The 14,565-nt window shown below is 34.6% G+C and overlaps 1 protein-coding gene across 7 annotated transcripts in view; it reads right to left on the reverse strand.

Annotated features, from left to right (window-relative positions):
- TAPT1 (transmembrane anterior posterior transformation 1) overlaps window positions 1-14,565 on the reverse strand; it is a 51,595-nt gene that overhangs the window by 31,167 nt on the left and 5,863 nt on the right. For 4 of the 7 annotated variants that reach the window (XM_075148813.1, XM_075148810.1, XM_075148812.1 and 1 more), the window contains 3 exons: window positions 13,554-13,684; window positions 9,607-9,725; window positions 4,779-4,802 (listed from right to left, as the gene is read on the reverse strand). In XM_075148813.1, coding sequence (XP_075004914.1) covers window positions 4,779-4,802; window positions 9,607-9,725; window positions 13,554-13,580 — 170 coding nt within the window. In that variant the 5' untranslated portion in view covers window positions 13,581-13,684. Of the gene's footprint in view, window positions 1-4,778; window positions 4,803-5,454; window positions 5,522-9,606; window positions 9,732-13,553; window positions 13,685-14,565 lie in introns of those variants that run through there. The other 3 variants (XM_075148816.1, XM_075148815.1, XM_075148811.1) reach the window with 3 other exon arrangements.

Genomic DNA, 14,565 nt, shown 5'->3' on the forward strand with positions numbered 1-14,565 from the left:
GCAGCAGAATCCTTTTCTGCTCTGGCTAAAAACATTTACAAAAGGATTTTGAGGTGTGGCTCTGAATATAATATGCGATAGGGATAATTATTTCCTACAAAGACAAGGAAATCAAGTAAATGGATTAAATCTAATGTTTTGTCACCTTTTGGCAAATACAAAGAACTAACTGCAAAGCCTGCAGTTATGAAATGATGTAGTCAGTGTTCAGTGAGAACTGAACATTGCAGTTTTAGTATATGATCAGGCTTACATCGGTTCAATCTGTATTTGTCACAAATCATTCCTATCCTTCGCATTAAACTGTTTAATACATATACACACACAGAGGCTGATGTGATTATATGCCTGTCATAGAAAGTCTTAGCCCACCCATTACACACGTTATATTTTCTGCATTCATTTTTCTCAATATATGTTTCTACTTATTGTCTCCAGTAACTACTCAGTGCCAACACTGGAAAGTAGTTTCAGAGCAATCTTGAGCACTAAGTAATCAGACCTTGTGATTAATATCACATACAAATTCATAATGCTGTATTAATCCACACCATGAGTACTACAGAATCTCAAAAACACAAAGAAAAAAAGCCAGTATCGGCCAAGCTATGACAACTATACAAAGGTCAAAACCCAAAAAGAAATACATAGCATAGTGCTGATAATACTTTCAATATCTCATTTGAAAGTAGAGAGCCAAGAAGTAAGAACTAGACAAAACTAGACAATACTGAGCTACTGTACAACTCTAGAAACCATTGAACAGAGGTATCAGAAGTTGAAACAGCTTAGCTCATTTCAGAAGACTTTGTATTTTTACAGTTACGCATGAAGTGTGATAGAATACAGAGGGAAGATTTCACATGAAAATTAGTTATCGGTGTTTTTTCTCATGAGTGAGAAAAGGAGAACAATAAATAAAGAGCATAACAATTATCTTATATTTAATTATTCTGGTTACAAAACAGTAAGCAGTAGAATCTTTCTATAGAAATCAGTTGGTCTTTTTCTTCAAAGCTATCCCAGGCATACAGTGATGCTGCAGAAGTGAATTAAATATTAACACTTTCCCAGCTTTTAGAACTCCGCTCTTAAAAGATAGTATCATGAGAGCCTTTGTCCAAGATGCAGTTCCCCTAATATCCTACTGGATTCCAGAAATAATGTTATGTGGATTGTTTCACAATTTGGCTGATTACACAGCTGCATATAATTTAAATCACAACTTTCGCATCTCATAAACCAATAAATATGCAGATTCAGAGCATTTTGACTGTCCTTCAAATATGCCTTATTAAGATACACGATTTCTGTCTTTTCACCTAATTATTTTCTGCCATTATTCCATTATTACTTCTAACATTTTTGCTGTAAGTCATGCTCTCCAAGATGCTCTTTACAGAATTTTACAGTGGTTTCATTATGCTAAGCCTTGAGTTCCTACGTTTAGCCGTACAGACTAGACTACCAAGGAATCATATTTTTAAATTAAACTCCCTCAAACATCAAAGTATCTTAATAGTAAAGAGTAAGGCTTATCCATTCTTTCTGTTATCTGCTACATAAAATCTGGTATTGCTTTACTATTACTACCGCTGAATACATCGAGCTGCTTAAACATGAGATGATTCTTCAATGTGCATGAATTCAGAGTGAAAATCCAAGCATTCGCTACAGATAAACGCTCTCATATTGTAACACTAACTAGCAAATTAAGACAACACAGAAAAAACACACGCAGGGACTTCAATATTCTACAGCACGTACTTAACACGATGTTCAAGCTCCTCAGCCTTTGGGTACATTTACCATTATGTCTACTAATTGACAGAAAATCTCCACTGAAACAAGCCCTTGTGTCTCCAAATAATATAATTATACAAATGCAGGCTTAAGGAGATATACAAGCTTATTATTCATTTTAATATAAGAAAGTGATGTGCACGCCTTACTATACCTCCCTATTCCACCAGAGCATGCTTCTGTTTCAGCCCAGTCAATTACCAAAAGGAGAAGCATGCCAAGCTCAATGCTTATCACGCCGTGTTTGAGGCAGTTGAAAGTGAAACTACCACAAAATTTACACAGTGCACCGACTGACATCAACCAAGAATCAGGAATGCAGAAGACTGGTCCGTTACAGAAAAAATTACTTTTTTCAACACAATACATAAGCTCAAGGTTTAATACTCATTCTTCAAAGTTGCCAGTTTATGGTTCGTCCACCTTGAGACACATTTAGAAAGACTGAATCCAAGTCTTGTCGCTAGAAAACCACTGGATCTGGGTATGTCCTCCCCATTTAGAAAGCTAAAAAGAAGCACTTCCCTTATAAACAGTTAGGAAGAATTTATTATTCTACAAAATTAAATTAAAATACTATCAAATTAGACTACTACTAAATATTCTGGCTACCCACAAATTTGTTCTACACATTTTAGGAACAACAACAACAAAAATATCTAAATTTTTTTCATGATCACTTGTGACATTTGTAAGAAAATCCACTCTGAGTATTACAAAATTAAGATTCAAACTTATTTCAAGGTACACATAAAACAGCCACCCAATGAAGAAAAATTTGGTGTGAAAAATAGTGTTTGTCATAAGCAATCTCCTTAGACAAGTGAAAGTTTAAGGACCTAGTTACCTGACTGTCATTTTCAAGGTATGTCTATTTGATACCATACTCAAAAGGCCATGATCCACATTTCATATAGTAATAAGAGTTCTGTCTCCATCTACTGACTGAAAAACATTAGGTTCAATCATTCATAAGGGCTATGACCACACAAATGGTCATACTACCACTATATAACGTTTGTGACTGTTTCAACAGAACAGCATGTTGGATTTCACAGTATTTTTCCTTTAAGTTATTAAAGAAGCAAAAGAGCTCAAGGCTTTCAATGTATTGGCACCTACCCCACCAATCCCTTTCTTGTTCCAACAGCTGTATATTAAAGTTACTTAGCATCAAGTAGAGTATTATTAAAAATAAATCACAGTTTACTGATACTTGGCTTTAATATGTTACAAATCACAAGTAGCTAATGCACAAGTTTGCTTAAGTGACTGACTTCCAAAACAAACAAGATTGGGTGTTAAGCGTTTTAATAAGCCTTACTTACTGAATTTAAAGTGGTTAAACCATTTGGAACATAAAATGCACCTAAGACAAACAGGAATTTGTTCTTACTGTATAAAAAACTCTAAAAATCTCACTACAGTAGGCTATGGTATGCTTTTCAGCAACTGTCACTGCAAAATGAACAATGTTTTCACTATATTGTATACAAAATAATCTGTAGAAAATTATACTGAGTACTTAACTACTTTAGCATCCGATGCATAAGCACTCTGCATATATTATTTTAAACTTAACTCTGCACAGACTGTCATATGCTATCATACCACTTTTTTACTTTTGTTTTTCAGGCTTTCTGGTGTTCCTCAAATCTTCACTAATCTGATTAGATATGGTTTTCCAGTCACCTTGTAGAGTTTTGGTTGTTGGTTTTGGTTTGGGTTTTTTTGGTGGTTTGTTTTGTTTGTTTGTTTTTAAACTGACAGGAATTCAATACATTTTTCTTGCTTAATTTTACAGTTTAAAGATGTCCAACAGGATGACTGCATTTTTAACTGGTTCCTTTAGTCCTTCCAGACTCATCCAAATAATTCAGATTACTCTAAACAATTACTCCTTCATAGTTAGCACAGACAAAATTTCCAATACTGATGTCACAGATACAGTAATTTAAAGATATGAACACACTATCATTGCAATAATGTGTTAGATGGATAATTTAACCTTAATAAAATAATGAACTTAACCATCTGCATACCTATATATTTATAAACTCTTAAGATAACAGTATTATTTCTACAAATGTTATTGTACTTTACACTACTTAAAAAACTTTTTCATTTATATAGGTTTATTGGCTAATAATGCACTGAAGTAGTGTTTTAGCACCGAAGTTACAAGTTTGAGCAAGTATTTTATAGCAAACCTCTAACTGTTTTATGTATTTAATAGTAACACTTTGAAAAAGTTAGACAACCACTGAGGTTTATATTAATTAATAATATATTTCAGTTATTGAAATGTTGATCTAGATAAAGTTTTGTTTAGATATCTTTTCCTTCTCCATTTCCACATCACAGATACTTGTATGAAAACTGAACTGTGGGATTTTGTTTTACATGTAGATATTTAGTCTTGATCAAAGTCTTAATCCTTCAATGTATCCTTCATTAACGAACTGTGGTATTGTAAATTCCTAATCTTATACAAAGCATTAACAGGAATTACCAGATTAACACATAAAGGGATCTTTTCCTGTTAGCATACTAAGTGAAGATGTCAGGAAAAACAAAACCCAAGCAAGTTTGTCTGAAGGGCATACTTGCCCATATAGCTACATGCTAAGAATTTTCAAAATGTGGAAAGTGATCTATTGGAAATATTTTCCTACAATTATGCTCAAGTTTGGAATTAAGTTTGGCTTCAGGAAGAAAAGCTGTTTTGATCAAATCTAATATCCAGTTTGAGACTTTAAAAAGAGACACAGCTTACAGTACGCAGTATTCACTGTTGTAAAACTGAGAGACATACAGACTAAGTGCTGATAAAAATATGTCCCAAATAAAGAATTCTAAGATACGGAGAGCTGAGTTTGCCAAGATTAGATGGCATTTAATTTTTCAAACAATAAAAAGCCTCAACATGCACACAACACAGCACGAGACCATGCTAAGAATGAAACGAAACCAACCTTGCTGTTAGGCCCCGACGAGAGCTGTCTCAAAATAAATAAAAAAAAAAAATGAGGTTTCAAATAAGTGACAACTAGAATTAGCTTGCATTAAGCTTTTACTTTTTTAATAACAGAATCAACTATAACTGAAGTCAGTAAATGAACACATGCTGAAGTGCTGTATTTTATTATGCAGAGAATCAATTTCAAAAGTCTAATACTAAGATACCTGGCAATGAACTTTCAGAACTCCCCCAAATTTATGTTAAACATTACAAAAAACTGCCTGAAGTACACACAAAAATATAGCTATGAACCTGACTGAAGTATTACTTCGAATAAACGCAAAAAACCTTAAGGCACTATAAACTAAGTACAGCAGGGGCTATAGTTTTTCCAAGATACCCTATTTTAAATTGGGCCGAACTGTGTAAAAAATGTTTTAAATCTATTAAGATCACAACCTATTTCCACAATGATGCAAAGTTACATATGAAAATATACCTACCATAAACAGTACTGAATCAATTTTATGTGTTGGTTATTAAAACTAAATGTTGGTCTCTCCTTTGAAGTATGTTGGTTAATTTAGCTACACTATTCATTTGTAATCAGTCTTTTTACTGATCACATGTAGATGTGTGAATTTGGCTGACAGCATAGAAGGAAAAAAAAAAAATCAGGATTTACTCACCAAGGAGGAATCCCTGTGACACCACATTCCATCCTATAAAGGAAGTGAAAGTGCTCTTCCCTTCGGTCTGATTTACAAGAAAGAAAGAAAGAGAAGGTTGTAATGTTGCTACACTATGCACTGTTATGGAAAGGAGAAAGGAGTACTTGATCTGAGAGTTTACTACAGAAAAACTGAATGCACCTGCCTTTTTCTGGTTGGTAGAAAGCCACACATTTTGGTGGACAGGTGCGCTACTTTCTCAATGAACTTAACCAGACAATAGGAAGTTTATGTATTTAACAGCCACAACCCTTAGCAAAAAAAAAAAATTAGGCTTGGGAATAAGTGTGCAACAGAAGTTCAAATTTATTTAATAACCTGATAATATGAACAAAGAAATCATGTCCACAATAAGAATGCCAGTATATTTATTTGTTTTGGTTTGTTTGGGGTTTTTTTTCCTGAGATGCTTTCTTTCTACACTTTCTTTCTTGAAGTAATGCTGTTCTATTTATTTCCTACTGAAAAGTGTAAATCTGATTTCACAGGAAGGCAATGGGAATGTTAAGAGGTACATATAATACTGAAGTTAATTATGTTATTGCTGACAGGACCTAAATTCACTTATTTCACGGAGAAGTGAGTAGAGTAAAAGAAAAACAGAACACATTTATAATCTACATCTATTTCCACACGGAAGAAATTTAAAAATCTTGTCAATCAATCTTCACATATAAGAAAATTCATAATCTACTTCTGTATTTTCTTGAAAAAGCTAGAATTTGGAGGGGGGAAAAAGAAGTCTCACTTTCCATAATAAGTTCTAAGTCCTTACTTGCTTTGTGGACAAGATGTAAAATGCCTTTAAGAGTAATTAAATTGGGAGTCCATCAGAGTTTCACTAACATACAATTTTAGGTTTCATATCATGGTGTTTTTCAAATAATACAGAAAAGCTTTTCCACATTCCCAAAAGAGCTTTTATTGGCGTGCAACATATTTTCAAGAAAAACAAAAAGTTAGCTCCATAAAAGTGTTGCAAAACAAGCAGAGAGATTAATCTGCCCAGAATCTCTGGGTCTGAGGTATTAATAAAAAAATGCGTCTGAATTGTAAAAGAAAACCGTACCTTTCAATCACAGGTACAGTTCTAGGAACCTATCATCAAGGACTCTAATTCTGAAGAGAACTCCACCAGGTCCACTTCTCTCTCTACCCTAGATTTGTTGTTCCAGCAAAGTATGTGCTTTTATGTTGTCAAAGAATATAATAAAAAGAGTAGTTTATAAGATTCAAAGAGAATAATTTAGGAAACTTCCATGACTTGGAAGAAAATACAGCAGAGCTAATTTTTTTTTTCTTTTGTAATTTCAGAAGATGCAATTTAATTTTGTGAAGTGTTTGTTAATTTTTTTAAGAGCATCCTACTATTTACAGAGCATAGCAATAATGAAGTTGCACCTGCCAAAACCACGACAATCTGATGATTCAGCCTCTGCCAGTTTGACCACAGAATTTAACCAGCAGTTTAGTTTACTTAACGACAGGGTCTTGGATTCTTTTGACTGAAGTTTTCAAAGTTTTAGAGTCTCTGTAAAATAGCTATGTTAACACCAATATAGCTCTGACACAGAACTAAATTTACCCAAAAGGAAAGATCAAGTGATGAGGAATGATAACTTAGCAGTTAAACCGAAGCACTTACACTGTCTAGGCAGAAAAAGGAAACAAATTTCTTTAAGATACATTACTCTTTGTTCCCTTTCAAAGCTCTGTAAAACAGAATATTAAAACATGTGGAAGAGGCTATAAAGCGCTCTGCCTACATTTAAGCGCTGCACACAATACCATAGACAGGAATTAGCCCATCTTCCATAGGATGTGGTTTTATTGTTTTAAAGAAAGAATGGGTAATACAATCTTTTTCTACACTGAGAAGAGCAGAAAGAATTATGAGGAAATAAATGAACTGAAGAGTAAACTGGGAGGGAGACAGAACACTCACTGCTCAATCACTTCACTGAGATGTTGAGAAAAAAGTCAAGATGAAGGGAGGAGCACTTTTATTTACTACACAGAATGGAATATGATGTGGCAGGTTCAAATAACAACTAGTCATGTCTCTCAACACTCACTTGACATTTGTGAGGAAAAGCAAGATAAAAGATAAACAGCCACCTGCTTTGTAAGTACCTTTTGTAATTACAGACGTGTTTTACCTATTGAACTCTGTTTTGTTACAAACACATAAAAATATATTTCCTGAGCTAGAAGAAAAGCCCAAATCTTTTTTGCCATAACAAATCAAATCAACGTAACAAGAAAAACAACAAAAAAACCCAAAAAGCACAGTGCAGGCTCTGAATATTTGGAAATAAAAATCATTACATCTGAAAAAGTTCCATTACATACTATAAACATGAATTGTGAACTGTTCAATAAAAAGCCACCAACTTTAAAACATTACTGAATCAGACAAAGCCTCAAGTAGTAAACAAGTAAAGAGATTCTAGGGAAATGAATTCCATAAACGTTTGAGGAAACTGTGACAAAAGAAATTGCTTCAGGAGCTGTTACAAAAACGAAGTCGCCTTCACTCAAGATGATCTCAGTTTCACTGCATCTTACCGGGTAACACTTTAAAGTTAACATAGTCAAGTTGAGTAGATTAAACTGGATTCTATCCTGCCTTACACGCTAAAAATACTGTCAAGCAAGCAGGTTAAGTTTTAACATTGCAGGTGTGTGTACATATATATACACACATACACGCACATGTGTGAGTGTATATGGTATTTTCAGCATTGCTTTCTTCAGTATATTGAACAATATCCAAAACCAGCAACTGGTCTTTCAAATTTTTAATTGTAATTTCAGAAGAGCAGAAAACTTGTTTAACAAAAACAAAGCTGAGTTTATAAACAAGGAAGATCAAAGTGATAGGATAAATCCATTACATTTACCTGAATTTTAATATTTTAGCAGTAACATCCATACAGATATTTACAAATAGGCACAGAATTTGACTTGACATCAGGTTAAAACTACACAGCTAGGAAAACGCCTTTAACATAATGAAAGTCCAAGATTCAGCTCAAAATTAACAGTACAATAAAGTATTAGAGACTGCCACCTAGTGCCTATGTCAAGCATCACCCAATTACAAACATTTCAGCTTAAGACTATAGTCTAAAATATTATTTATGCAACTAGACTAGCATTTGCTCTAATCAGAACATACATTCTAAACTATGCATCTAAAAGCACTTCACATATAAAAGACTTAATAATGCAAATGCAAGCTACTCCATTTAAATAAATAAATAAATAAATCAGCTACCATAAATTAACTTAAAGCTTGGGGAACTCCAGAATTAAAATCCTAAGGTCCTTATTTATTCAAGGAAAAATTACAATATCAATACAAATACTCCTTTTCTTTCAGGCTACACTTAAGGCTTACATAATCAGCTTTACCATGAAGTAGCAACTCTTATCAAGGAAATTAATTCCATCCAATTTTTGATGCCTACGCCAGAAAGGCAAACCAAAAATCCTACGTATTAACAACTTCTTCTTAGTATTGATCTCAACAAAAAAGCAAGAGGTTAAAATCTAAAATCTGTTAATATTATTCTGATTAGTTAGTCCCATCCCATTACTCCCTAAGATTCTTTAAAGGAAAGAAAATAACACATTTTATACAGGGATCCTTTGGGCAAGTTTACCGTGGAAATAAGGAAAACTTTTGTTGTAAAAAAAAAAATCAAACTTTTGTTTCAATATCAAAGAGTCTATCAAAAGACATGAGCCAAGTCATTAACTCAAGTCTAAGAAATCTTAAAACACTGTTCAAATAGATGTTAGTCAAAAGAACAAAACTACAGGGTAAGGTTACATCTCTGTCCTTTACTAACCTGAATATGCCTAAGTGGTGCTGTTATCAAACTGTTGCCTCTGAAGGAAACGATGACAGTTAGTGACTGGTGGCAAAGCTTAAAGGTCCCACACACACCTTTGCCTTGGCTAGTTTAGACCGAAACGTCTATTTTACAGTGGAAGAAGTCATTAGTAGTTCAAATGGCACTGAAAGGCCATAAAATTAAGCACACACATAAACAGAGAAACATTATTTAAGGGTATCAACACCTTTTTCTTGAATCAACTTACCGTAAGCCATAGCAAGGCAAAGTGATGAACCGGAACATTGCCAGAAAAACTCTCAAAGGAAGCAGGGTGAATACATACAGAAAAGCATCCAGGCACAAAAAGATTCCAAAAAACATCAACTAAATTACAAAAATAAAACAGAATTATGTTAGTAGTTTATAGAGAGTTACAAAAAGTTTATAAAGAATTATATTATTTTATGAAAAATACATTTACATAAGACTAATTAACCAAATAAGCACAATACTGTCACTTGTTCAATCAGCTGAACTGTAAGAAAAATAACATGCTATGCACTTGGAAGACTATTCAGCAAAAATTCTGCACCACAAGGTCCAAGCAGCAAGGCTTTTGCAGACTTCCATGGCTCACCGAGTCTTTATTGAATAGATGAACTGCACTTGGATATAACTGTAACTCATTTTCCAATGGTGACTTTCCTCTAAGGTTACAAAAGTTAATGTTTTTAACCTTAGGAAAAAAATGTGGAGCTGTATGTACATGTGCACACCCATTTTCTGCCTACATCCTTTTTTTTCCCCAAAAAAAATTTTTTTTACCTTGTTAGTTTTCTATTGCACAGCTAATTACAGCTGTGATAGTTCTCCTTCAGAGAATATTCACCTTTTTCATGCAAAGACAAATATAAAATACGAAAAGGTAAACTTCCAGTTGCCCTCCTGTCCAATGAGCTAATGTCACTGATACCAACCTTTCTCTCACTCTTACTCCTCATGTATCCTTGTAACTTTCAAAGCAATCCTACAGAGTATACTCCGGTAGACTATCTGCAAGCCATACAAGATGACTAACTCAGACATAAGAGCATTGCTGTCATCTCTGAGCTGTTGCTTTCCCTTATAACACTATTTCTACCAATTCTGCAGTCTTCAATACCATCATGACATTAAGGTCTCCTCCCTCATATTCATTCATTCACCTCCAGTACCATCTTCTAACATTTCAGCAGAGAGTTCAAAATTCTCAGAAGCCATGGTTACAAATAATGGACAAATTTATGCATTGCATATAAAGAAATTACCTATTTCTTTGCTGACTTTTAAACCAGGTGCTGAATATCCAAGCACTGAGGATGACTGGAGCTGAACATGCATCTTCCCCTTTTTTTTTTTAACTTTTTTTTTCTTTTTTTTTTTTTTTTTTAAACTCATTAACCCAAGCAAAATAGAAAGATAGCCTGTCATTCTGCCCCTGTATTCTTTGAGGGCATCTTTACAATCTAGAAAACAATTCTGCATCATCTTTTTGATTCAGACAGACTTCTTCTCTGCCTAAGTGTAATCACGGTTTTTCCCATTGTATAAGCTCATGTTAATACTTGCAATTATTGTTTAATGTCCTCATTTTCCTAATTTTTTACAACATTGCACTTGCACACTTACATGCATCCATTGAAATATAATCAGCACTGAACCTTCCACTCATTTCTGTAAACCTTGTTTTTGCTGCTACATTCCAGATACTGAGGAGCTAACAGAAAAGCTTACAGAGCTTTTCAATCATTGTAACTATATTTTAGCAAAAGAGCACGAAGTTTAATTTTGAGATCAATTGACAAGTGTTCCCTTAAGACAGCAGGAATAGAGACCACCTTTTCATTTAGTATAAATAATCTATTACAATGAAGAGCTTCCACTGAAACTGCACAAAAAGCTCAAGTGGAAGTAGCGTTTATATTACAAATTATCTACCTTCCCTAAATAAAAAAGGAATATTCAGAACAACAAGAACAACAAAAAAAATACTACCCTTTTAACATCACATCCCACTCTAAAACTATGTACGTGTAATAAGTGCATGTTGAAGAATATCTCCTGAGATTAGGCTTTGATAAATTTATTCCAGTTTATTCTCACTCTACCCGATCATGATTTTCATTCCTAGTCTGTAATTATACTATTAAGTAGTAAACAATACAAGCCATTAAGAAAATTCTTCTCTTCCTTCCATACTGTCTCACATGCTTTATTTCAATTAAGCAGAGTTTTGAATCACAGTCAAGTGATTCCTGCAATAGGTGATGATCTGAACACTATTTAGTTTGCTTTCTAGGTGCTCATCATCATACTTTTTCAATTTTTTCAACAAGTATGATTCAATTTGATATAGCTAGTATGTATACTAATCTAGAATAAGCCCATGCAAAGTAGTAACAAATTTATTTCATAACCTCTCTGTGAAAAGATAACTATCACTTTTTAAATCTATCTGCTTACACTCAGTTTCGTATTCTTTCATATTCAAAGTACAGACTGACGTTTGATTTACCATGCAAAACCCATCAATTTCACCACTTACAGCATCAACCTTATTTATAAAAGACTGTTGGCCTTCACTAGTTCTTACATACTGGAAGTTTTATTGGGAATCTATGGTGATGATCCTTCAGAATAACTTCTGTGGCTTGGAGACAGCACTTAATAGTCTACATAACTACAATGGAGATGATGTAGAACTGCTATATTGTTCAACTGAGACTCTACCATAACTGGAATATTCTACTGTAAACTGGAATGGGTAAACAGTGAAGATGTGAAGACACCATCCCTGGAGATGTTCAAAGCCCGACTGGATCTGGTCCTGAGCAACCTGTTGTAGGTGACACAGCTTTAAGCAAAGGCTTGGACTACATCTCCAGAGGTCCATCCCAATCTCATCCATACTGTGATTTTCTGCAGTAACTGACTGGGAACTTAGTTTTGTAAAACCAGGTCTCATCATAGTCCGAGGATGAATTTATTGATACTGAAGGGGGAACCTGAGTGCTGCTGACAAAGGGTATCCTACTCTCCCCTCCCTCCTCCACTGCTTTTTGATCTTTTTGCCCCTACTCCAAGCTATACAGCTCCCCTTCCGCCCTTGCGTAGGCTCTGGATTCTCAAGAATATTGGCTGAGCAATTCAGCTCACTATCCTAGCAAAGAACAAAAAGAGCAAGAAAAGTGAAGCATTCACTGCCGAATTATGAGCTGATTTAACTCTGAGAACGGTCCAACAAGCACCACAGCTCATGCAAAACAGGCAGCATGCATAAGGCAGGAGACTGAAGTGGAAGGAACAGTGAAACAAAACTTCCTTCAACATAAGTTAGAGTTAAATTGATTTAGCCCTACTGTGTAACTTCATCCCTACAGGTTTTGAGAATTTTAGCAATATTACTTTAATGTTACTGTTACACTGCAGCCTAGCCAAACCTTATGACCAATGTTGCCTTAATCCTCATCCTCGAGCATATTCCTGCTGCCTCCCAAATCTGACACCCTCTCCTACAGGGTTTCAAAATGGTTAAGCCAGAATAAACATTACAGCACTGGAATTGGCTCACTGCAGGGCCAGAATTACATCTAAGCTGACATAAAGGAGGTGGAAGGAATGCCTCAGGAAGGGCCATAGCACTGGGATAGAGAGGGAAGATGCAGTAAACAGTGACAAGAACCAAAATAGAAGGCTATGAAAATTAAGTCAAAAACCTTAGACAGAAACTCATCCACCACCAGATTTTTAAAGGACTGAAATCTTCCCACCCTCAAAATATTTTAGACTGGAAAGATCTTTAAAACAATTTTTTTTTTAAATGTAAAATTACATTTTGCAGTAAAAAGTTTTCTTTTGCTTAACTATTCCTTTAAGGATCAGTGACATCTTTATGTTTGAATTAATTTGTCATCATCTGGACTTGAAAGTTAGTCATGTCCATTTCTGCTAATAACATCAACAAGCGGCCATGAGTTGCCAACAGCAACAAGCAAACATAGGCAAAAAACCCCGAAACACAAACGTTTAAGTTACCAGCAGTGAAAATTAATCATTATAAATCTTTAAATCTTTTTTAGTAGCAAAAGTGTTTGAAAAATAAATATTTCTTTAAATAATTTAATGCAACAGATTTCATCTCCAAATTAAAACAAATCTTAAAGAATACTTCACCTTTTCCAGTTCTTTTGGTATCCGCATGCACGTGTATACTCTCTCTCTCCGCTCTGTGTATTTTGCTTCATTGTGTTCAAGGAAGTAACCTCTTGTTAGCTCAGCACTGATGAATCTCAGCAATGAAAGATCTACATTCAGGAACACACACAAGCAGAAGACACTTCAGGCATGACCTCCCAAGAGTGAGAAGACTGCTATGCTTTTGTTACTTGCTACATGCTTCATTTACATCACACCTAACCCAGAAGGTTTCTGCTGATAGTAGCCAGAACGTCAAATAACTTGGTATGGAAGGAGCTATATGAGAAGCAAGTCCTACGCTCTCCCATTCCCCTGTTGCCTCCCAACAAACAAAACAAGCTACTTTTCCCAGCCAATCATTTTCATCAGACATCCCACTTCTCCAAAATACTACTCAAAGCAGCTACACTGAATGCAATATGCTGAGTGGATCTAATCCTTAACATACTGACAGTCCTCCTAAATTTACTAAGCTCTATTTTAGACTTTTTAAGAGCTATTTTTTCTCTCAGCAACACTAGCAACTTGTTCTTTATTTTAAAGAATAACTTTCTGTAAGATCAAAACGTTTATGGATACATGATCCCAAGTGATTCAGTGCACAAACTGTACAAGCATGCTGATCATTTGATGATTAGACCAAAGTCTTTCAAGACCGAAATGCCATCAAGCACATACAGGTCTTCTGCATTTTAACAGCTGCAGGTAAATAAGCCGAAGGCTGACTGACCTATGTTTAGTCAACTCATATGGCTTCTAAAAAAAGACTTTGTGCAGACTAGTCTTGCAAAAGGAAATAAAATATGAAATTACAATTATGAAAATTCAGGCTATCAGCAGAAGGAGGTTGAGCTTAAGCTTCGGCACTCACTGACAAGGTCTGACATTACTACCTCCTGGTAACACTTCAGAAGTGACAGAACACTACAATTTAAAAACAGAAACTCTCCAGTGTTCACACAACATCCAAAAGATGGAAATCACTTAT

Source organism: Calonectris borealis, chromosome 4, assembly GCF_964195595.1.
Source record: "Calonectris borealis chromosome 4, bCalBor7.hap1.2, whole genome shotgun sequence".
NCBI lineage: Eukaryota > Metazoa > Chordata > Aves > Procellariiformes > Procellariidae > Calonectris > Calonectris borealis.